The 25,032-nt window shown below is 42.3% G+C and overlaps 1 protein-coding gene across 9 annotated transcripts in view; it reads left to right on the forward strand.

Moving 5' to 3' along the window:
• Positions 1-25,032, forward strand: part of PALM2AKAP2 (PALM2 and AKAP2 fusion) — a 443,632-nt gene that overhangs the window by 246,956 nt on the left and 171,644 nt on the right. For 5 of the 9 annotated variants that reach the window (XM_019454235.2, XM_019454232.2, XM_019454238.2 and 2 more), the window contains one exon: positions 4,594-5,289. The exons of 3 other annotated variants lie outside the window; for them this stretch is intronic. In XM_019454235.2, the coding sequence (XP_019309780.2) occupies positions 4,594-5,289 (696 nt within the window). Of the gene's footprint in view, positions 1-4,593; positions 10,185-25,032 lie in introns of those variants that run through there. One more of the 9 variants, XM_053908169.1, reaches the window with a different exon arrangement.

A 25,032-nucleotide genomic window follows, 5' to 3' on the forward strand; every position in this document is an offset into this window, starting at 1 on the left:
AGCCTCCGCCCCTCAGCAGCACCCCTTCCTTTTTTTTTTTTTTTTTCAATAAGCTGAGCACTGGGCCCTCGTCACTACACAGATTGTCCTGTTACCCCTGTGGCATGGGGGAAGCTTGAGGGAAGAGGAGGGAAGAGGAGGGAAGAGCAGGGGGTATTTTTTGTGTTTAGACATGAAAGCATGATGTAATTGAGAGACCTCTGGTAAACACGACTCGACAATAACAAGTGGGAGAGTTGTTTAAATTGTGTGCATGGCATCGAAAATAAAATGTCAAATTTAACATGTAAGTCTCATTTTCCTACTGGTTCATATCCACCCTGGTTCACATTTGAAATATTATTGGCTGAGAACTAGAGCAAAATAACAATGCTTGCTCATCAACAACACGTTTAAGATAAATGTTCATGCCTCCTGTGTGGTTTTCTGAATGTCTGATAATATTCTCATATGGGTATCCATGAAGTCAAAGCCTTTGTGTGAAGCAAGAGCTTCTCAAAGTGCTCACCTAAGTATCCCATCCTAAGAGGAGAGAGATGGAATCAAAGCATGTGAGGCTGGACCCTGACAAAACCTGCTAAAAATCTGTTTCTTTTGAAGTCTTGTTTTATCTGAGGGAGGAAATATGGATGGATATTGTATTTTATGACATAACATACTTAGGTTTATTTTATGAGCAAAATGTCTTCAGATGTTCTACCCCCATATTCTAGAGATATTGCAAGAACAGTGTACAACATGAAAATGTAGATATGAATATGTAACCCTAATGAAACCATGCCACACGTGGTTCAGTCCCAGGGCCACAGCACATTTAACAAAATACAGTTTAAAATCACACACAAGAACAAGAACAAGAACAAAACAAAACTAGAACAAAACTAAAGAGAAACTCTGTTCTTTACCTGTTTTTCCTGAAGGATATGAAAAGGAATCCAATTCATATCCCCACCGGAAGCATTTCTTACGTTTCCTTTCCTTTCCTCTGCATATCCCCTCCACTGCCACAAAAATGTTCCCTCTCCATCCATATTGCACACAGCTTTTATGAGCTCTCCTTCTGAATTCCTTCTTTCTCAACTCTATTGTGTGTGTGTCTACTTAGCTGTTCGGGCACAGAACTTCTCCTCATCGTCTTTTCTGTCCAGTCTTTGAATCCAGGAGCAGGCAAAGACAAAATGAGGGTTGGGGGTTAAGATGACGGAGAGAGGAAGATTGGACCAACAATGACAGCATTCTCATTGGTGGGCAAAAGAAGAAAGACATCTCTAAAGATTCCCATGTTAATAATTTGTATCCGATCACATATGGATATGAAAATGTTTTGTTCCATATTCTGTACTGATTACAGATCAAGGTGTCGTTTTGTTCACATATTACTGGATGGATAATTAGATATTGTACCTATAACTGGCGATCATTAGTACCATCCTTATTTACAAATATGTCCCGTGAGTGTTTTAATAGTAATAGGACATAATAACCCAAAATGGTGCTTTTTAAATTATAAGTGTAATAGTTAAAGAAGAGGCTTTGGAGTCCGTGCAGAATTTTAAATGCCTATTCTGTTTCTCTGGTGACACGCTTTGTGGAAAATCAGGAAATAACTGAGACAAATATTTCTCTTGACATCACCATCATTGTGTGAGCCCATGTGCTTCTGAAATGACAAAGATCGGTTGGCCTCTCACTGTGTCACTGAAGGAAACTCAAGATCTTTGTGCTGAATAAGTGAAACTTTCAAAATGGACATGATGAAAATCAAGCATTGGATCTGACTTCACAATCTTTTTAGTTAAGTGTGAACGGTGAACAGACTGTATCTTATTACCCAAGCAGATGGAACAGTATCGTTGCTGTTTTCTTAACCAGTTCAAACATTAATTACTGTGTGTACCTTTTCATGGGTGTCGTGTTATACAAAGTATTTGTGACTAGATTAAGGCAACCAAAGTAGACTTTTCAATTAGTAGTGTTTGTTTCACAGGTGTGTATATCGGGTACCTTCTATACAAAAGACTTCAAGGTAGGTGCTGGTGGGGAGGGGGGAATCATAGAAAGATGTCAGGCAAAACACTAGCCTTTAGTGATCCTAAAAATCTATGGAGCTAATAAAACATTCCCACAAATAATTATACTACTGAGTGGAAAGTGTGAAGCACCTTCAGAGAGGTTTAGAAATGTTCAGAGACTCTTAAGAAGAGCGAGAGGGGGCAGTGGCTCACTCAGTTGCAAGAGTGTGAGACTCTTGATTTGGGGATTGTGAGTTCATACTCCATGTTGGGGGTAGAGATTACTGAAAAAAAACTAAGTTAAAAAAAGAGAGAGGATGCCTTAGAGATGGAAGAGTCAAAGAAACCTTCTGGAAGAGGAGGCAGCTGACTGGGCATTGATGGATGGGTCGTATTTGGATGTACAGAAACTTAAAAGAAGGACGTTTCAAAAGAAGGGAATCTTAAAAGCAGGAAGAGTTGAGGTGTGGGATGGTAACACCAGTTACTAGATTATGCTAGAGGAAAAGGGAGCCATTGAACATGTGGTTGAAAAGATCATTTGGATCTTCTTAAGATAGTTGGGGAGCTTATAGTTATTCGGAAAGAGGTAAGGACTCATAAGCAGAGATGCCACATGGGAAAGGCAGGCTGGGCAGGGAGACAGCAGGCAGGGAAGGATGTTAAATTCTGGGAATAGTGAGTTTGCTGTGGCCGGGGTGTACATGGAATGAGAGGGGCTGTGAGGCAAGCCCTGAAAGGAAGTTGCAGACAAATTCCAAAGGGAATTATATGCCAAGCTAAAGCATTTGGCATTTATCCTATAAAGACACAAGGAACCAACACAGGGTTTGCGGAGAAGGTGCTATGGGCAGAATGGAGTATAGGCTAGCAGGGTCGGCAGACTTTTTCTATAAGTGGGCTGATTGTAAATATTTTAGACGTTGTGGAGCACATATTCTTTTTTTTCCTTTATTTTTTTTCCTTTTCTCTTTCTTAAATTCTTTTTTTCTTTACATTCTTTTCTTTCTTTACCTTTCTTTCTTTTTTACTTTCCTTCCTTCCTTCCTTCCTTCCTTCCTTCCTTCCTTCCTTCCTTCCTTCCTTTCTTTTCTTTTAATAATATTTTAAAAATATAAAACCATTCTTTGCTCCTCTGGACATACAGAAACAAACCTTGGGCCCCTTCTGCCCCCTGCTATGAGAAGTGGCAGGTGAACTTGGGCACAGCTGTCATGCAGAGAGCAGAAGGGGGCCTGATCTGAGGCAGTGGTAATAGAGGCAGTGGTGAGGAGGTACAAGGGGAGAAGTATGAAGTGCAATTAATTTCTCACAGCAATTGTTTGGCTATGGAAGAAATTAGGAAGAAAAGGACAAATCAGGTGTGATTCTGAGGCTTCTCGCTTGAGATACTGTATGGTGCTGGTGTTATGTAAAACCAAGGCTATGGAGGAGTTTTCAGAGAAGGTGGATTCAGTTTTGAAGCTGTGGAGGCTGAGGTATCCATGGGTCATCCAGGGAAAGGGTGCCTGGGGACAGTTGGCCTTATGGGAACAATGGTCGGTTCCCTGGCATCCAGAATGTGTGCCTCTGGCCACAGAATGTGTGCCTCTGTGTAACAGATTTGAAAATATGGAGTGTCACACAAGACTAGAACAGGGAAGAGCATGTCCTTAGGAGCCCCAGATAGGCAGCAGGATTTGGGATGAGCTGCAGAGGGCTAGTGTGATTGGGAAGAGCGGGTAGCATGCCCTTCCAGTAATCTAGGGAAGCAGAAGTGGTGTCTCAGATTGAGTAGTGGCAGTAAAAGAGAAAGAAGTTGATGGATGGGGCAGAATCACGAGGACCTGGCTCGTGTGCTGTGCACACGGCAGAAGAAGGGGCCTTCTGTAGTCATTGTCCCCAAGTTCCAGTGTCACAGGATGATACTACCTCTGTCTTGTTCTTTTTCTGGTTCTTGTTTCAGAAACCTAGCTAAGCGGTTGAAATACTCAGAGCATGTAATCTGACTGCTTTTGTCACTTCAGTTCCTGCACACACCCTGTTCTACCGAACAGTGGAGGATAGCCAGGTCCCACCTGCAAAATCCTTTGCATATTCTTATTCTCCATTAACAGTAAGAGCAAATGCAGAAAAAAAAAAAAAAAAAAAAAAAACAACAGTAGAGTGCTTGGGGGAAGAATTTGAAAAAGATTCAAGGTTTTGGAATTACGGTATTTCATAACCAGGGCCTATAAAATTGCCTATAAGGGTAAGGTCTCAATCAAGGTAAACTTGCATGTCACCAGCCTCCCTGTAATTCATTACGTTGGATCCAAACAGTCGCTTGTGGTCTTATTTTAGCAGGTCTTCCTTAAAAGTGTAAGTGCCACTGAGATATAGTAACTCTGTACACCTGGCTTCCCAGTGTATTAAGCTTCTGTGTTCAAAAACATATATAACCACCTCTGTCCACAATGTGCACTCAACTCTAACACTCAAGATGCTTGGCAGTTAGACTAGAAAGGGCACAAAACCTTTTTTTTTTGTCTGTTTGGCAATTAACCATTCACTGGCTTTTTTTGTTGTAACATGCACTTCCTTTCTCTTGTTTTCATTCAAGCTGTGTACGCCATGGAAATTAATGTGGAGAAAGACAAACAAACAGGAGAGACCAAGATTCTCTCTACATCCACCATTGGCCCAGAGGGGGTCCATCAGAGAGGAGTCAAAGTCTATGATGACGGTACCAAAGTAGTGTATGAGGTGCACTCAGGAGGCACTGTAGTAGAAAATGGAGTGCACAGATTAAGCTCAAAGGATGTAGAAGAGCTTATTCAGAAGGCGGGACAATCAAGCTTCAGAGGAGGGCACGTGTCAGAAAGAACTGTGATTGCGGACGGGAGCCTCAGCCACCCTAAGGAACACATGCTCTGCAAAGAAGCCAAGTTAGAAATGGTACATAAGTCTAGGAAAGATCATTCTTCCGGGACCCCAGGGCAGCAGGCCCCAGCTCCCAGCACGGAAGGGCCGGAGGCAAACTTGGATCAGCCAGTCACCATGATTTTCATGGGCTACCAAAATATTGAGGATGAAGAGGAGACTAAGAAGGTGCTAGGCTATGATGAAACCATCAAGGCTGAATTGGTCCTCATTGATGAAGACGATGAGAAGTCACTGAGGGAGAAGACCGTGACGGACGTGTCCACTATCGATGGGAATGCGGCAGAGCTTGTGTCCGGGAGGCCAATCTCAGACACCACAGAGCCCTCATCCCCAGAAGGGAAGGAAGAGAGCCTGGCCACAGAGCCAGCCCCAGGTACCCAAAAGAAAAAGCGCTGTCAATGCTGTGTTGTCATGTGACCACTTCTTTCTTCCCTTTTCTTCTGGGCAGCCTCTGTGCTCTCCACCACTTACGTAGACCTCACTGTACCACTAACTGCAATACTGTGAACTGGAAGCAAACACCTGCCTTGCCTTGCAGTTGGATTGCTTTGATCTTTCTTATTTTTCCCCTCTCATTTTTCTCCAGTTTCCTCACCTGAGAGACAGCGTGCATGTGTTTGCTTCATTCTTTCCAAGAACTTGCTTTTCCTCTAAACCTTTCCTTGTGTCTTCGAGAGTGAATCGATTTCTTACTGCTCGATTGGAATGGACTCTTCACATCTGCCAGTTATCTAGTAGCCTTAATTCACTTGACTGGAATTGAACCCAGTGGTACCGGGGGTTTCATTTTGTAGCGTGTTCCTATAATGTAGTCACACGTCACCACGTCGCTGACTTCTCCCTTGCCTCCCTTGCTGTGGATCTTTGCTTTTATATCTCGTGTGGCAAAATGCTGTTGGCTCTAGCTGGTAGCTAGTGTGGCCAAAAGTGGACCTGACTTAGTCTGTTCAATCTAGGGTGATGCTTTTTGCTGCCTTACATAAGCTTCCAGATTACAGTATTGTGCATCTATGGCTTTCCTTCTGTTAAAACTGAAATGAAGTTGATGGAAAAGAAAAGAACCCAGTGCTTTGTCACGGCTGAAATGTAGGGACTGATTCCGTAACCTGCCCATCGGCAGCTGCCTCTTTCTGCGGCTTAACTGATGGACCCTTTATATATGAAGCACCATTTTTAATTTTCTAAGGACATGAAACAGACATTGTTTTGAGCATTAGTAGTGATCTCTAAACTTAGGCATATCCATGAGCCTTGCTTCTATTGTCTCAAAAAAAAAAGTCAATTTTTATATTGTTTTCTTTTTCACGGATATTTTCTGATCATGTTAATGTATTTTCGACGAAGGGATCATTTTGAGGAGTATCTCTGCAGTGACCCTATTTCTAAACCAGTCTTTCTGACCTACAGTGGTCACTGCCATGTTTCCACTTCATTGTGGACGGACGGTGCTGGAACTGAATTTACCTGTTCATCTCACCCGCCCGCTTGATTACAGAGCCTTACTTCTGGACTCTTTTCTTTCTGTCCCCATGAGAAAGAGAATGTTTCCCGTGATGTCACCATGGAGGTCTAGCCAGCCCTCAAAACAAACTTGAGAATGTCAAAAAATGTTTAACAAAGACCTGTCTTCTCCACGTGAAGCACTTAAACTCATTCTGCAAGTACCAATTGAGTGGCACATAGCTGAGCTGCCTATTAAGGCATGTTTCTTAAACTTTTGGGGATTTTGGAACATCAAAGATGAGGGGTTTTTTTTTGTTTCTTTTTTTCTAGAACACAATGAACAGTTCTATAAATAAATTCTTAGCATTCTCCCAAAGCAAACAACCACATGGGTTAGTAAAACCAAAGGGAAGCAATTTAGTAAAATAATAATACAGTAATAAAACAAAGATGTAAAATTTTAAATGATTTTAATAACAGAGATATCGCAACTTGAAGATATTTGCCCAAATGTTCATGGCATTGTTGTGAATCGTTCACAAAATTTATCTATGTTCTGTAGAACATAGTTTTTAAAAACATACAGTAAGTCATACGACATCAAGGCTAACTTCTGTGGAAAGTCGATGAGAAAAAAATAAGGTCGTCTTGAGAGAATTTCTTAATAGAACCAGCTAAATTTGTTCTAAATAGCTTTCTCAGTGCTAACTCTATTATTATTTTAAATTTCTGGGCTTAAAATTCTATTTATTCCAATGGACAGGGGAAAAAATGACACTTTAGTTAAAAGTTAATTTTTATCAAATAGTTATATTTTAATTAGCACAAAGTGAGTCACTTTATCACCACTATGTAAACAAGCAAACAAAAGAGTTCAAGAAGGGACAACTGAAGGAGCTAAATTCTGCTTTCTAAGATGATTCCATCAATGGCTTGCTTTTGAATAGTTGAGGGGGTTCCCTCTAAATAATCTCAGGTTCACTGAAGCAGCTGTAGTGGTATAAAGCTGCTGTCTTACCTAGGAATACATCTGGTTTTACTGCCTAGAAATCTCCCCACTCAGCTTCATGCTCCTCAGTCAGTGGTCACGTACACGTTATTTAGATGTTAAAGAAAATGACCTGCCAGATAAACCTATTGACATAGAAAAAGAAAACAGTCTGAATGTTTGGACAATCTATTATTTTAATAATTTATTTAATAAAGAAACAGCCTAAAAGTTGATCATAGCTTATCTTTTTTTACTCACTTAGGGATTAAAGCTATTCTATAGAAGTTTTTAAAAGCACAGTTAGTGAGTACAATGGTAGAATTTAGAACCCGTGAGCTTGCTGTTTGAGAAACAGTCCTTCTTCGAGGACAGAGAATTCCCAGAAATGACCTACCCGTCCTTCCATAGTGAGCTGGTTCCTGGTGAAGAAAATGATCTGCCCCTCTCACCACAACCCTACACATGAGATCTAAAAGACCAGTGATAATCTGCACTTTCATTCATCAATTATTATTACAGGGATTAGCAAATTATATGAATTAGAGGTCTGTCTATACTTTTACTATTAAAGCCTATCATTTAATCGTTTAAAGTAAGACATGTCACTTTTATTAAAATGATATGTGGCCATAGTAAATGGTTTGTTTGAATATGGCATATGTTTGCATATTTTGTATCATTTTCCTATAAAAACGGAGGACTCAGGCTCAGCCAGTGCTTTTATGGGATGAGACCTATAATCTCACCTACAGTAACAAGTAACTACCCTTCATAATGAAAATATCCTCAGTGTTGTGATTGAGAACATTTTGTCTTCCTTGCTATCATTCTCTGTAAAAACTTTATTATGTATGGCATCACACCCTCCAAAAATATGTAAGTGTTGACTTACATAGCAAGACTAATTAGAGAATCAGTAATGAAGCTGCCAAACTATGATCTTTTTGAGCTAATGGTTAGTTGGATTTTCTTCTAAAATTTTATAATCGGTTCCCCTTGAAATGGAAAGAGGAGAAAGTGGGGAAGGAGGGGTATTTCATTTGTTATAAATAGATTTTCAATGCATTGAATTCAAGATCTTTTAATGGTTAAAATGGTAAAGTTTAACCTTACATATCCCAAAAAAATCTTGATGACATATATCCTTGACTCCGTTTTCTTTGATGTACAATAGGACAAACTAAGGGGAATTTTTTTTTTTACCTTGTACCTCTTTTACCCATAATTCTACTAATTCTTTCCATAAACAAAATTAATTGCCTCTAACAGTGATTGGCCAGTGTCCAGTGATATAACTTGATACTGGGAGGAGGAAGGATGAGGGGATTCCTGTCTGGCCAAATCCAAAGCATGGTTTCCTTAAGCCTTCTGAGCAACCTAAAAATATTCAAAGCCTTTCAGGAAACTCAAACAAATTCTAGAGTTCATTTGATTTGACTCCTTTTTGAACTGTTACTACACAGGTATCTGCTTTAAATTCCCACCAACTCCATTTTACTTCCTGGTGGTAAAGGTATTTTTCCTACATACAAGTAGAATGTCTTACTGTTAGGGTCAAGTTTTCATAAAAGGGGAAAACACAGAGATGCAGTATCATCTCCGGAGCAAAATGTGGAGGCCAAGCATGAAAACAGTTTATTTCTCTTTGCTTCTTGCAGAATTTCATTTCAAGGGAGCATGCAACACCTTTGAAATGACCATTCATTTAATGCTGGTAACTAATGCTTAGCAAAAGAGGAGGAAGGGAATATGGTGACAGAGGCAAGATTGAACCACTAAACAAGTTCCTCCCTTTTAAAGGCATTAACCCTGTCAATTTAAAACACAGATAAACAGGGACAAAATTCTCACGGGGGACTTTCTGTTGTTCAGCCATCTCTCTTGTCACTGGAGTTTAACTCACCGAAGGGCCCATTCCTGGTGGGAATAGTCTCATCTCCCAAAATGTGATTTGTTTACAACAAAAAGCATTCCAAGGCAAGCAGTTTTAAGTTCTATTTTTGCAACACGCACATCCAGTTATGCAAACCACAAGTAAGTTTTGAAACGCTGTGAATATGCAACCTTTTAGCAGCTCCTCAATTTACTGTGTGTCAAGGTGTATGGAATTCCACTAATTAGGGTAGAACCCGAGAGTTTCCTTTGTCCTATTGGATAGTACAACCCGGCAGGTAAACACAGCTATGGTATCTATCACAAGCAGCTCCAGGAAATGAGCCAGATGAGATCTTTGATCCTTGCTGCCAACTTACTCATCGTATAGCCTTCTTCTGGTCTTACCAGGAAAACTTGCCTACATTCTCTAGGGAAAAAGAAGTCAGTCTCATTTGAGGAGCACAGTGTGGTTATGTGTCTGTCTTTTCATAGCTTCAGCAAACTCCATGATAAAATTCCCATTTTAACAAAACCCAAAATACTTATTATTTGAATGTAGAAAAAAATTAAGACAAAGATTACATCCTGAAAGTTTCAAAGGGCAATTTCCCTGGGGATCCTTAGACCACCTTGCCCACCCCCCTTAATTTTTATATGACTTAACTAGGCCTCTGCTTCTCCTCCCCGCTCCATCAGAACCATAGCACGAACCCCTGCTTTCAACTGGAAAATAGAAGATGTGATTTGGGGGACCTTAAACGTTCTGCATCAAAGATCTGGACAGCCTTAACTTTTGTAAAAATAAAAAACAAAAAACAATTTTTCAATGCTCTCTTTTACTAAGCAGGAAACCAAAATGTTTCCTGAAAATTAATGACTTTTTTATATTTTGTGACTGTTTTCTAAGTTTCTACAAGTTGGGGGGTGAGTGGTCATCTTCTCCCCATAATGCCTCTTCCTAGTCAACTGGGGCTCTTCTTCGCAAGTCACTGCATTTTTATCAAAAGAAACGCATATTTCATGAACCGTCAAATTCTCCCTAGACTTCAGGCAGTCCTTCAGGAGTAAAAGAACAGAAATACAGAAAGAAAAGAATTACAGGGTGGCTTTCTTTTTATTTTCCTATGGTTAATGTACTGTATGGTATGTATGTTTACAGAATGTATCTGCCTTGTGAACAAAACAAATGACAAAAACAGAGTTCTGATGTGCCATTTGAAAGTTTGCCTTAGCATTGCTGTTCATGTTCTTCTTTTCTGTCCTTTAAAACAAACAAACAAACAAACAAAAAATGCAGGTTGTATTCCAAAGCTGTATTAACACAACATTCTCTTCCCCGCCCCTGCCCAGCCCTCTTCAGGGCTGTAAATTTCGTCACAGGAGCCTTGAGGCAGAACCTTGCAGGTCAGGCGCAGGGGGAATCAAGTGGACATAGCTTGGACATTGTCTATGCCCATCTGTCAACCAAGCGTGTCCCTGTGTTCTCACCTGAGTCTGATTATCACACCCTGACATTCCTGGGCAGGCCACGTGGAGCATGTGACCTCCCGCAGTCCTTCCCACAGTGAGAGGGTGAACTTGTGGGCCTCCTCTCTGGGTCTGGGAGCATATTTTTAAGCACAAGTGGCATAGCTTGAAAAGGCAAGAGACATGGACTCAACTGGTGTGACTGAGCCATAACTGAATGGTGTGCCCATTTGTTATGGTCTAAGATGATTGCCCTCTGGGCGGGAGTAAGGAGTGGCTATAGAAATTGAATATTTTACATTTGTGTATTTTTTTAAGGAAAGCTATTTTTATAATGAAATCTATATGCATTATGAAGCTTGAGTTTGAAAACACCCTTGATTGAGTTATTTCTCCATTCCACAAAGATAACTTTCTGGTGAGTTCTGTAGCATGAACCCAGACCTTGGGGGTCGTGATCAGAGGTCCCGTGACCTGCCCTTTTGCCCCCACTGCGTGAAATCCAGTGTTCCCAAGCAGATCTAGGTTGTAAGATCAAGCTTTCTATACCTATCATCAGATAAACCATCTTATATGGCCAGATAGCTCTCTGGGCTATGCCTTTAATAACATATAATGATCTTTTGGAAGGGGATAGCCATTTTATTTTATTTTATTTTATTTTATTTTATTTTATTTTATTTTATTTTATTTTATTTTATTTATTTTTAAATATGAAATTTATTGTCAAGTTGGTTTCCATACAACACCCAGTGCTCATCCCAATAGGTGCCCTCCTCAATACCCATCACCCAACCTCCCCTCCCTCCTACCCCCCATCAACCCTCAGTTTGTTCTCAGTTTTATTTTAAATGTAAGCTCACAACAGCAATGATCGAAGTTCAACTGTTTCACATATTTAAGGACTAATTACTACATTCGAGGGGAAGGGACCACTCACTATGGTACATTTGAATGAGATGGGTAGTCAGAAGCCTCTGGCCATCTACAGTTTATACATAAGCGTATAAAATGTATAAACCAAACAGTATCAGATTAGGAGTTATTATTGTCCTTGTAAATATCAGTGGGGCCACACCATATTTTCCAAGTTAAGTAGAGACAAAAAAGAATTGTTTTATCCACTATCCACTAATGAGATTCTGAATTTTTAGAGTTGTTGGATTTCCGCACCCCACGCCCCGCCCAGTTTTCCCCCAAGCTCCCAAGTTCCCATTACAATCAAACTCAGTTTTGTAAAGACCTTCATCCACACCTGTTCCTCTGTCTGAGAGACAGAGCAGCTTAAGTCTCAGAGTCTGCTCACCACCCCTGTTAGACTCTCTTCCCAGGCAGCGTCCTTGCCCCAAAAGGGACCTTTTTTCTATGGCCTTAAAAGACCAAATCCTTTTCCAACAAGGCAAGGTCACAAACACTGAAGAAAAATAACCTTTCTGGTTCCCATGCAAATCAATTCCTTTATCCCTAGAATCCCTCCAACTGGCCCAATTCAAACTCAGCGTCATAGAGACAGCTGCAAAAATGAAAGAGCTATACAACTGCCCGAAGGTGTGAAGGGAGAGCCGATATGCTCTCATCTCTTATCACCCAGGAGCCTCACAGTGTTGACATGGGGTGGCAGGGAGATCTCCAGCTCCTTGGTTTTGCAACTAGTGTTTACATGTAGGGAGGCCACTAGGCAAGGCCTGATCTGAACTGTTCTGTGTGCAGCTCCAACCCCAATTCTGTGATAATCCAATTCCGGCAAGCAGAAGGAGTTCTAATCTTTGCAGGGTTCTGGAACACTCTTTCTTCCTCTCAAGCTCCTGACTTAGCAGAGTTAAAATCATACAGGGGTTCCAGAAAATGTTGTGTCTGATGCAGCTTTTCAGTGAATGTAGGTTGTTGATGGAATTTTCAGCTTTAGTAGCTCACTCGGGGCGAGTGACCTCTCTGTAAATATTTCCATTTTTGTGGTTGGTTGGGGGGTGGGGTGGGAGCCTGTCGTGCTGACTCTGAATTAGACTTGCTGGGCTAGCTGCTGTACTTTGTAACCTGAAGTGTACTTTGACTGTTCTATTTCCTTCAGATGAAAAACAACACAAAAACTGACTTCCGAAATAACACTGCCAGCGACAGCCAATGCTGTACTTGTAGCTTCTCTCTGTTTCTCTGTACAGTATTAATAGACAATAAACTGCCTTTTCACTGCATCTACCTCTGTGTGTCTGTGCCCCGATTCTTTCCCCTTCTCACCTGCCACGAGTGGATTTCAGGCCAGACCGCGTTGGGAGCGCCTTCGACCGCTCACGAAAACTAAACGCTAGTCCAGTGCCTTTCAAACTTGAGCGCGCTTCAGAATCACGTGGGGGTGCCAGCTAAGAATGTGGAAGCTCAGACACACCTCTGGAACTCAGATCCAGGTTCCTGGGTGGGGCCTGCTAACCTGCATTTTTAATCATGTCTCCAGGTGATTCTGATACATGTGGTCCCTGGCCCATCCGTGGGTTTGGGTGTCCCTCTGGGGGAATCCCTGTGGCCTGCCTGTTCCAGCTGGTTTCCACACTAACTAATCCACTTTCCCAACACTTCCTCTCTCGCACCTGCTCTTGCACATCTGTCCACACCTGTCGTCCTTATTCTCATTCTTGCACGCCCCTAGAAGTGGCATTGACTATGATCCTGTGGGTCGAACTTGGTCAGCCCCTTTAGGCAGTAAGCGGTCATCCACTGCAGTCCTAGAAACAGGAACATCTGAAGACCCACGGGGACTTTGTTATTGTTCTTTACCACTGTATCCTCTTTATCTAGAGTAGGCTCATCAAACTTTTTTCTGTGAATGGCCAGATAGTAAGTATTTTGGCTCGTGGGCCAGATGATTTCTGTCATAACTATGCAGCTTTGCCAGAACTCAGCCATGCAATTCACATACATGAATGAGTGTGACTGTGTTCCAATAAACCTTATTTACAAAACCAGACAGTAGACTGGGTTTGGCCCTCTGGCTTGTAGTTTCCTAATCCCTGGCCTCACGTGGGGCCTGGCACATAGTAGGCACTCAATAAAAAGTTTAAAAGTTATTGTATGAAAGGATGAACAAAGGGCAGATGTGATACCATCTGTAGAACTGTCAGAGAAATTTGTTTTCTTTGAGGATGTGGGTAAAAGAAATCAGTGGGGCGTTCTCATCTGTTGGGTTCCGTAGTGGATTTTGTTTTTTATGTCTTTACGTATGAAAGTTAACTGGAAAGATGACAGTATGAATGGTGTCTTGTAGACAGCTCAAACCACTAAGCTGAAACTCACAAGAGTTTCAACCCCTAGATGAAAAAGTGCAAGGACATCTTGTCCTTGTCAGAACTGCTGGCGATATCGGAACCGGGTGGCCCCTAGGCATCTAAGCATTTGACCCAAATGTCTGTGGAACTACATTTTGTCTGATCCATCCTTCACAGTGAGCGGCAGGGCTTTCCTTATATCATTCTCTCTGTTGATTGAAATACTCTCCAGTGTGTGGACATGGGGGCCAGAAGCACAGTGGCACATGACACACCCCATCACCTCGGGCATACTAACAGTGATACATCAGGAGCATGTGAAAAGCTGTGTGTTTACACCCACCGCCATTGTTGTTGTGGAGTTAAAGGAAATTCTATTTTTGCAAAGCAGTTTGTGAACGGGAAGTGGATACCAAATGGTAGTTTACATGTGACGAGAAAGTGTCTGTCCCTCTACCAAAGGGTTTACCTTTCCCAAATGTAAAGATTATAGGCTATTCAGGTGTGTTCTAAAACCAGCATAAAAATGGAAGCTGCTTTTCCCTCCTCTGGGTTTGTGACTGCTTTTGTATTACATTGAACCATATGAAATTTTGGAGAGCGATAGTGTTGAATGTCAACAGTTTCATATAGTTCAAAACAAGTAATTCTATTCTAGGGATCATTTTCCATCATAGAGGGCAAAAGATGACCAGATGAACTCCAAATATAGCAGGACAAACTTAGATACAAAAATAAGAACTTTGAAAGGGAACACAGTTCAGTACCACCAACGCAGAACTAGGCGTTTCCCTAGGGTGTGTAGGATTTCCTATAATCTTAACATCGACCCTGTGAGGGAGACATTGCTATTGTTTTCCTTTATACATGAGGAAACTGAGTTACTAAGAGAGTAAGCACTTCACCCAATATGGCAGAGCTATAAGTGGGGGTGGGGTGGCCGTGGGGGGACAGGTTTCAAGCCCAGCCATAACTTCCTTCCACACAGAAGGCTGTGTGTCATGAACGTGGTGTGAGGTTGCAGCTGAGGCTGGACACAGATCTGGATAACGGAGCCATCTATGCAAAAACAGACAACAACAACAACAACAACAACAACCCCCCACCCCCCACAAAATGGCACCAGTTCTTATTTTGAACCTTTATGTACTCAAGCAAACGCTCTGTAATATTAGCGCCCTCTGGAGGACAGGAGGTGTCTCTGCAGACTTCCATCCCAAAAGAGAAGCAGAGGGTAAAATCACCCCCTGTTCTCTTCTCATTACTGCTTGATAGTTTTTCCTTCCCATGTAGAAAAAGAATTAACTAAATTGCCCAAACAACTCTGTAAACTCTAGGAGTGGCATGTCCATCTCTGAATGAGCTAGGGTGATTTTGTTGTTGTTGTTGTTGTTGACAATAGTATTGCTAAGAGGAACAGTGCTGGCAGTGAGGGCCTGCCTTTTGACCTAGGCTGTGTCACCCTTCTGCAGCACCACTGCCTCCCCAGCAGCCCCACTCCTCTCCTGCTTGTCTCATACACTGTCAAATCCTCCACTTCATGGACAATGCACAAAAGGAGTTAAATGCTCCTTTCAGAGTTCAGGCTACCAGATCTCAAAGAGATCGTCAAGTGCCGAATCACAAGATGGCTATCCACAGGCTGAATCTAGCCTACCTTGTAAATTTTGCCTGCATAGTGCTTTCAGATAGTTTTTAATTCATTGCTAAAAATAATAAGAGAATTCTCACTTTAAAAATATGGATTTCCAGTTTCTCTAGATATTTTAGAGGCTCTGTCTTTTTTTTTTAATGTCTCAAAGCTATTATTTATTTTGTACAAGTTTCCACTGTACATTAGATGGTCTCCTCTTGCTTACACAGTAAACAAGTATACATCAGCCATTTGGCTCAGACTCACAAGTCTTCCCTGGAGAAGGGTGTCAGGCCATTTACATTCTGGGTGTCTTTCTCTGATGCCTCCTCCTGGGGGCACTGGAAGGCACCAGGATCCAGCCTGTGTGGGTGTGCAAAGAGCTTCACACACAGAACCCCATGTGTTGGGGTGAACAGCTTTACTCTCCGGGAGAGCACAAAGTTGTATCCAACTACATAGAGCAAACTCAAACCTGTAGGAAAGAATCACACAACTGAGGCAAGATGTCCCAGAATACCCAAGCTCCAGCTCCCAGGCTAGGACTGAAGACCGATGCCAAGAGGAGCCGAGGGTGGCATGGGCATCCCTGAGAAACTTGGTCCAGAGGGCTTAAGTCCAGGAGACTCTGAGAAGGTTGGGGGTAGGGAGTGGCAGGGAGATCCGGAAGAAAAAGCATGTTAAGAGGGAATAAATTAGGGGCACCTTGATGGCTCAGTCAGTTACGCATCTGACTCTTGACTTCAGCTCAGGTCATGATCTCATAGTTAGTGATCTCACAGTTTGTAAGGTTGAGCCCCGCATTCAGCTCTGTGCTGACAGCGCAGAGCCTGCTTGGGATTCTCTCTCTCCCATTCTCTTTGCCCCACTCCTGTGTGTGTGGGCTCTCTCTCTCTCTCTCTCTCAATAAACAAATCAACTTAAAAAGTTTTAAGGGAATAAATTAAAGGTGTGAGAGGCACCAGGGATAAGGGGCTTGTGCTATCCTTCAGTTGTTTTTCTAGCTAACCATTGCCTGGAGCCGATAGCAGCTGTCTCCTTTAGAGGAGCCACACTTTCCCTCACCATCACCACCACCACATCCTATGATCTTACTCTCTGCCAACTTCCTTTGTTCATGTCACCTGCCTTGCCCCTTCTGACATCTGAGTGCATTACCCCTAATCTACCATAATCCACCCATTTTATGGCTGGGTCAGATGAGTCCCAGGTGGAGATGAGACTTACCCATAGCAAGATAATAGCTGAGACAGAGCTAGAGATTAAGTCTCCTGAACTCTTTTGGGAGCATGAGGCTTCATACTATGTTTGGATTTGGATCTGATAGAAGCATTTAAAATTTTGAACAGGCTACGGGCAGAAAACCAGTCTCAGAATCTGGTGCTTTTGCTTTTTGATGGGAAAACCCACCTACTTGTATGGTGATGGAGCTCATTTACAACTCAAGAGAAAAAAATTCCTTTCCCTACAATGTATAGTGCATGTAAAGTATACATATGTATGTAAAGTATACATATAGAGTGTGTGTGTGTATATATGTATTATACCATATAGGTATATAAAGTATATATATATATATGTACACTATATAGGTATATAAATTGTAAATCATATATATATGCTACTCTGTCTACCTTTGGTTAAATGAAAATGAAATGTTTTAAGAGCTTTGTGGTATCGTATGCTTTTTGATAAAAAGGTTCATTCCCGGAAAGATAAACAAAAACCTTGTGGTCGACAGTTGAATAGTTCTGGGGGCTTCATAGCTCTTTTTAGAGAAAATACGAGGCAGATCTCCCGTGTACTTAAATTTAAATGTGGTCTTGTCTCCTCTAATTCTTGGTCTTTTGTTGTGCTCCTGAGGCTATATTGTCACAGAATAGAAATGTTCTCTAAGGTTTACTCCCTTACCTTATTAAGAAAAGCAATCAACCAGAAGTTTGACAATTCAGAGAGCAAATGAAACGGGACTCTTTCCTCCCATGGCTTGTCCTCAAACACCAGTGTGATCTAGTGTTTTCTTGTAACTTTTAACTACAGGCTAATGAAACTTAAGATGCTAATTGTATTTTCCCCACTTTCTTTCCATTTCTAAGTCATGAGAATTAAAAATATGAGCAGTGGACCTAGGTAAGGGTTCTTTTCAGGTAAGGGTTCTTAAGTCAGCCCAAGGGCAACTTGAAGGCACGATAAAGTCTGGGGTCCGTGTGAATCATCCTGTCCACACTATTAGTTTATGCAGCCTCAAATTCCATTTTGTAAAGAGAGGTTTCAAACCAGAGTTCACAAACGGGTTCAGTCATTTCTTCTGTCCCTGAATTCCAACCAAACCCTAAGTATACTCAGAGACTCAGTGTGAGATTCTGTCATCTACCTTAACTTGGTTTCTCCTAAACTTTGACTTTTGGGCACCAGTTTAATTATTTCTATCCTGTGTGAATATCACCTGTGGACCATTATTTGGTTTTTTAGCCACTTCTTTGACTTAAATTTACTTAAAAGATAGTTTTGTAGCCCTACCTACGTGTCATAAAAAAGGTAACTCTCAAGGGTACCTGGCTGGCTCAATCAGAAGAGCATGGGACTCTTGATCTTGGGGTTGTGAGTTCAAGCCCCACGTTGGGTTTAGAAATTACTTACATAAATAAACAAACAAACAAGTCAACAAACTTTGAAAAAAAAGTAACTGTCAAAATAAAGGCAAATCAACATCATTAATTCCCAGCTGCATACTGTTGCCTAATTGTACAGTTACCTGTGACCAGCTCTCATTGTCAAAGGAGGGAATAGCCAGGTTGGAGAACTCTCAAAAAATACATGTCCAGCCCTTTCATATTACCAGGTAGAATGAAAGAGAATCAAATGATAATAACTCTCTCTCTCTATGTGGTTCAGTGTTATTTAGTACCATGTTCATTTATCCCTGAAATGTGGGAAACACTGTCTTCCCACATTGGATTCTCTTAAAAATCCCAGTCCCTCACTTTGAAAATTAGAATGAGAAATACAAAGTGACTCGCCAAAGCAACAGGAAGGAAAAGCAGAGACACGGAGCTGGTATTCAAGCCCAGGGTGGGGGGAGGGGGTGGCGGTTGGGAGGGGACTTCAAACTCTCTGCCACACCAGGTGTCAGTCACACTGCGCCTTGCATAAGGAATGAATTGAATACATCCACGACAAACTTAAAGTCTCCGTAAAGCTCTCCATCATTTAAACAAAAGTAACATCCGTTCCATCTGGAGCTGTCCCCGGCGTAAGCAGTTTTTCACTGATGGAGACCAGATCTGATTGGGATCCCTAAGTCAGGGATTTAGTCCATGCAAGCTGTAAAACTCTCAGTACTAGAGATTAAGCAGACCTTAATGGAAAAAGAACCACTCAGGGACGTCTCAACTTCTCCTTTTCTCTTCTCTTCCCTTTTCTTCTCTCTTCACTCTTTCCTTCTTTTCCTCCCTCTTCTCTTCTTTTCTATTGTGTGAGCCTATAGTCCATGTGAGATGCATTCAGTCCCACCTGTAGGGTGAGTGGACTTCTCAAAGAGCTGTGAGTTCTCCCACGGAGCGCCATGCTGTAGCTCTGATTCTCCTTTCCTGCTTGCTTAGAATCTGGGACATTTCCTTAAAAATAGAATTATACTAGGGGGCGCCTGGGTGGCGCAGTCGGTTAAGCATCCGACTTCAGCCAGGTCACGATCTCGCGGTCCGTGAGTTCGAGCCCCGCGTCAGGCTCTGGGCTGATGGCTCGGAGCCTGGAGCCTGTTTCCGATTCTGTGTCTCCCTCTCTCTCTGCCCCTCCCCCATTCATGCTCTGTCTCTCTCTGTCCCAAAAATAAAAAAAAAAAAAAAAAAAAAAAAACGTTGAAAAATAGAATTATACTAGCACCCCACCTCAGAGATCCTGATTTAATTGGTGTAGGTGAGGCCTGGGACATTCATTAAATGGCTGCAAGTGATTCCAATGGGCCACTGGGTTGGAAACAATGGCACAGGGGAGCCCGGGGTGGGCAAGAATGGTCCAGAAGAGAGATAGATCCAGGCTGGAATCCTTGTCTCAACTCGCAAAACCAAGAACAAAGGGAAGTTTTGGATTCAGGACTAAAATCAAATCCTGGGTCTGTCATTGGCCAGCTGGCTAATCTGGGCAATTGAGTTCAATTCACCACACCTCAGTTTCCTCTTCTGTAAAATGAGAATACTACTTTGTAAAGTTTCTATTAGAAATATCCTAAAGACTTTTCTTTCTGCTTCGCCTTTCTCCTATCTTTCCCCTTCCAAAAGGAAAGTGTTTGAGGCAGTTTATAGAAAAAGACACAGCAGATATGAATATAGAGGGAAATCAGGTCAAGAGAAAAACAAGACAAAACTAGAGGACTCAATCTAGCATAGATTTCTGAGTGTGTGTTTCTCTCTCTTTTGTTTGAATAATTCAGTTTGTAAAATGTGGGACGTGATACTTTTTTATTAAATAAACCACTGAATTCTAAGTTCTTGTGTCTGCTTTGAAAACAAAGAAAACATCAAATTATAGAATCAGCATTTTTGAGTGTGAAGGGGTCCACGGCCTGGACTTTGTCCTAGATCTGCCATTGATTGTGTGACTTTTTACTCTCTTGGCCCCAACCTTCTCGTCTATAAAATGAGTAATTTTACTAGATCATTCTTAAGGCAGTTCTATGTGACATTCTAGATAGATATTAATATCAAGAGTATTTCTCTATAATAAAGAAGGAAAGACGGAAGGGAAGGAGGGAGGGAGGGAGGAAGGAAGGCAAAAGAAAAAAGAAAAGAAAAAAAAGTACATTAAGCTGAGGGAGGGGTTTCCTAAAAGGTCCAGAAATCTCTAGCCTTTCAAAGCCAGCACACAGGTAATCTGCTGTGGCTCTGGCCTGACTCTGAGGAGCCCCTGGGCAAATCCCTTATCACTACCTTCCTTCTGGGTCTCACCAACCCAGGGTCTTTCCGAGCCCAATGGAAAACTGGTGCCCATTTTTCTGTGTATAAAATTTAGTGGGGCAACACCTGATTTACCAAAACACCTGGTCCTCCATGGTTGAAAATACGAGTTTGGATTCCCTTTTTAAAATATAAACCAGGATGTCTGGGTGGCTCAGTCATTTAAGCATCTGATTTCAGCTCAGGTCGTGATCTCACAGTCCGTGAGTTTGAGCCCTGCATGGGGCTCTGTGCTGACAGCTCAGAGCCTGGAGCCTGCCTCAGATCCTGTGTCTCCCTCTCTCTCTCTGCTCCTCCCCCACTCGTGCTTTCTCTCTCTCTCAAAAATAAATAAACATTTAAATAAATAAATAAATAAATAAATAAATAAAATCTAAACCAACTGGCCTTTTAGGAGCTAAAGCCTAACATCTTTGTGCCCCACTCCCTCCTGAACCTGAGAATCTTGGAGAGTGGGTAAATACCCGCCTAGAGGCTCATGGGAGGTGAGTGCAGCAGGCATACACCAGTACTCATTTATTCTAAATGTTTCTCCAAAAGAACTTTAAATATTTGAGCCGCATAAGGACAGTGCTTCTCTCCCCTAGACAATGGATGTTCTGGGTAAGACACAGGCCCCATCTCATGTGTCCCATAGCTTAATGTCCAATGCAACTGGATCTGAAATCAAAACTTCAGTTCTGCTCCTTCGTAGCTCTGTGTCTTTGGGCCACTTAGTCTGTATGCTCTGCAGTACACCACAGCGAGTTTACGAAGCCTAAGTGTGTTTGTATTGATGCAAAAAGCTTTAGAAGCAGTAGATAAAAAGCCAGTCACAGAAGTTCCCAGTTGGATGGGGTTAGTTGGCCGAAGTTCAGCTGGGGCTAGTTTGGTTTCAGGTCCTTTCATCTCTCAGGAGAAAATTCCCCTTGCTGAATGTTGGGAGGAGAAGTGGGAATTCTCAGGTCATTTCCCGAGGCCATGGCAGGGTACCAAACCCTTTGCTGCCAAGTGCAGAAGAATCCATCAACTCATCGCCATGGCACTGCCCAATTTCATAAAGACAGAGAATTGCTGCTTTATTCGTTCCTTCCAGAACTGAGATCAGACTCTTCTCTCTGACAGTCAGAATTTGCTAAAACGTAATACCTTCTCCTCTATCTCCCCTTTTCTCCACATGTTCCCACTGGTTCCTAATGTAAACTTTCCTTTTCAATGAAGGAGCCCAGCCCCGCCCCTCACTGGCCACATACACCCTATGCTGTCCTGTACACATCTAACATAGCCCCTTTCCTGTCTACATTTTGTGAAGTTGTCATCGCCAGGCTTGGCCAAGCTCAAGTGCCTTCAGCTCCATTATTCACAGCCTCTGTCTTCTGTCCTCCTGGTCCCCTCATTCATGGCTGAGACTTTATGTGGGCTCTCTGTGTTCCTATGATGAAAGTCTCATTTTCTAGTTCCAGAAATGGGTCAGAAGCAGCATCTTTTCTCTCTAAATTAGTTGACTTCACCCAGAAACACAGACTTACAGACTATGGGTCAAAAACCATAATGAAGATTTAATGCCACCTTTTGGCTCCCAAGACTCAGTGGGAAGAGTGGGACAAGAGTCCTTGTCCCCCCCCCCACCTTAAAAAGGAATTATGGTTTTAGTTTCTCCCTCCATGTCAGAAAAGAAGGGATTGGTGTTGTGCTGACAGCCATGACTCTTCCCTTATCAGGCCAGAGGAGAGACTGAATTCTGCCATCAGGTTCCAGGAAAGTTTAACAGCAGAGGACAGACAAAATCATTTTTTCTGTGCCTCATAGGACAAGGGTATGGGTGGGTGGGTGCTTACTACTTTTTGGAAGTGAGTAAGCAAGCAGACAACAGACTGAGGGTGACCAGCTATTTAAGGATTAGACCGCTGAAGTATACCAGTTCTGGCTGGTAGGGAATGGGACTGGAGTTTCCTAGCAAGGCTACCATGTATGATTGTTCAGGTTTCACACTACGGAATCCTAGAGGCATGTACATGCCAAGGCAGTATGTAAGTTCTTTGGAACATGTAGCTAAAAATCAACCAGAAACTTGCATTAGAAACATAGCAGTACACCTATATTAAACTTGCCATAGTATGTCAGTTTGCAAGAGCCAGTTTTAACTCTAATGACTATCGACTTTAACTCCTCAGAACCAGTAACCAAGGCACACTCCCAAGGATCAGACCTATTCTTCCTTGATTGTCTCCAGTGAAGTCTAGCATGGTACTAAACACATGGTATAGGATGAATGTGGCTGGTGTTTAGCTGGGATCATGCACCGGAATGAAAAGGGACAGTTGCTCTTCTCTCTAAGGCAGAGCAGTATTGCCCAGGCATGTGAGGCTCCCCAGTGGCTGTTAGTAAGGTTTCTCTGACCCGGGTGACTGTATGTCTTGGTTTGCCCATGTTTTCCCAGCCTAACTCCCAACACTGTTCCAGTTTGGATGATAGAGGGCATGGTCACACTACTTTCAGCATACAGATGGTCGTCTCTACTTTGTCAGCCATCCCCATACATGAGAACAGCCTTTCCTTTTAATGATCCTTTGCAGATCCCCATGACACAGAGCAGGGCTCAGGGCACAGCAAGGGCTCTTTACCCAAGCTGACCATTATGAAGGATCAGACAGAGTGCCATGGGACAGTCAGCTATCACATGAAATCATTTCTTTTTTCTTTGCCATTTATGATTGGTTTCATATTCCTATGGACATGTGATGAAGAGGAAGAGTTAAAGAAAGGAAGCAGAACACTATCAAACTCAGTACTTACTATCCAGATAGAAACTCAGCAGAGGACATGGCTCTTGGCCTGTGTCATTTGCCTGCTGTCCACAGTTATTGACAGAGGAGATTCATTGATGTGGGTACTCAGTAGTTATAATTGCCACCAATACATCGGAGGGAGGGTGGAGGGTGACAGAGTCCTTTACAAATTCACATTCATCCAACAACAACCAAGAAATACCCACAACACTGTACATGTGCTGCCCAAAGCCTGAACTCATGTGCACAACGGCTCAGAGTTCTGATTCTTGAGTCTAATGGCCACTTTGTGCCTCAGTTTCTTCATGTATGAAGTGGTGATGAGGGCTAACTCTCTTGGAAAGTGTTTTGGACACTGCCAGGTGAATATGGACAGAATTAAAGTATTAGTTATTAGTAGGAGTAGTAACAGCAGCTTTGAGAGCCACAGAACAAGCTCTAAGGACGGTATGAAGCTGGAGTCAATAGCTATCATTCTTGGACCAAATCTGGCTGTCTGCCTGTTTTTGTAAAGAAAGTTTTATTGGGACACAGTTGTGTCTGCTTGTTTACATATAGTCTACAGATGCTCTGTTGAGTAGTCAGGAAAGCAACAACATGGCACATGAAGCCTCAAATATGTATTGTCTGATACTTTACAAAAAAAGTTTGCTAGCATAAGCCAGAAACACAAATTCACTTTCCCATTATACTAGCATTTACTGAGTAATGATTAAATGCCCCGACCTATACCAGATGTATTAACAAATATTATCTTATTTAATGTTCACAAGAAGTAGCTCCTCAAGGTCAATGGAAATATCATCCCATTTTACCTTTGAGGTTCAGAGCCCTTATGACTTGTGTAAAATTGTAGAGACAATATTAATAACTCTGGTCTCCTGACCCTAGGTCCAAAATTTCAGGAGTCATGAGAGCAGACATCTTGAAGAAGGTGGGTTTGCACTTGCTCTTGAAGCATGAGTGTGGTTGTCAGTAAGCAAGGATGAGACCTGGGGCGAGGGCATTCCAGACAGAAGGAGCTCGTTGATCAAAGGGCCTGAATTGGGAAGCTCAGGCTGTGTCTGCTCATCTGATTTATAGAACAGGAGGAAACTGAAGGCAGTGAGGTCATGAAGTACAAGAAGTGGCTTGAGGCCAGGATGTACAGGGTGTTCCTTAAGGAAGAAGTTGCAAACTGAAAGTTCAAGGACAGGCTGATGAATGTACTCTGGCATTTACTGTATTGACTCACATGGGGAATTTGGTTTGGTTTGGTTTTAATTTGGATTTATGAAATATTCCAGAATTTTATCTTCTCTTGAAAAAGCAAAATAGTTAGTCACATTTGGACCCACATTTCCAGGAAGCAGACACTAGCTGCCATTGAGTTCAGCTGCTTCCTTTAGATGGGACACCTACTTTCCCATGGGCCTCATCAGTATCATCTTTAGACCCAAGCAAGAGGAGCCCCTCTCCTGGGCCCCGGGCTTTAGTAAGGCCTTGCTCACACCCTTTTCCATAGGATGAGGAGTCTTTGGGCCAAGGGGACTTGACCTCTCAGAGCCTGCACACCTCTCCTGCTCCAAATGTGCTTCAGATGCCAGGACCCAGAATTGTCTGCCTGAATGGCCCAAGCTGACTTCGAGGGATTATATGGGTGTCTTCCTAGGTCTGTCTTTCCAAGAGCGGGACGCACTGAAGGATGTACCAAGGGGAAACAGATTATGATGGGGGTAGGGGACGTGCCG

Source organism: Panthera pardus, unplaced genomic scaffold, assembly GCF_024362965.1.
Source record: "Panthera pardus isolate Hobbes unplaced genomic scaffold, ASM2436296v1 HiC_scaffold_20, whole genome shotgun sequence".
In the NCBI taxonomy this organism is placed as follows: domain Eukaryota; kingdom Metazoa; phylum Chordata; class Mammalia; order Carnivora; family Felidae; genus Panthera; species Panthera pardus.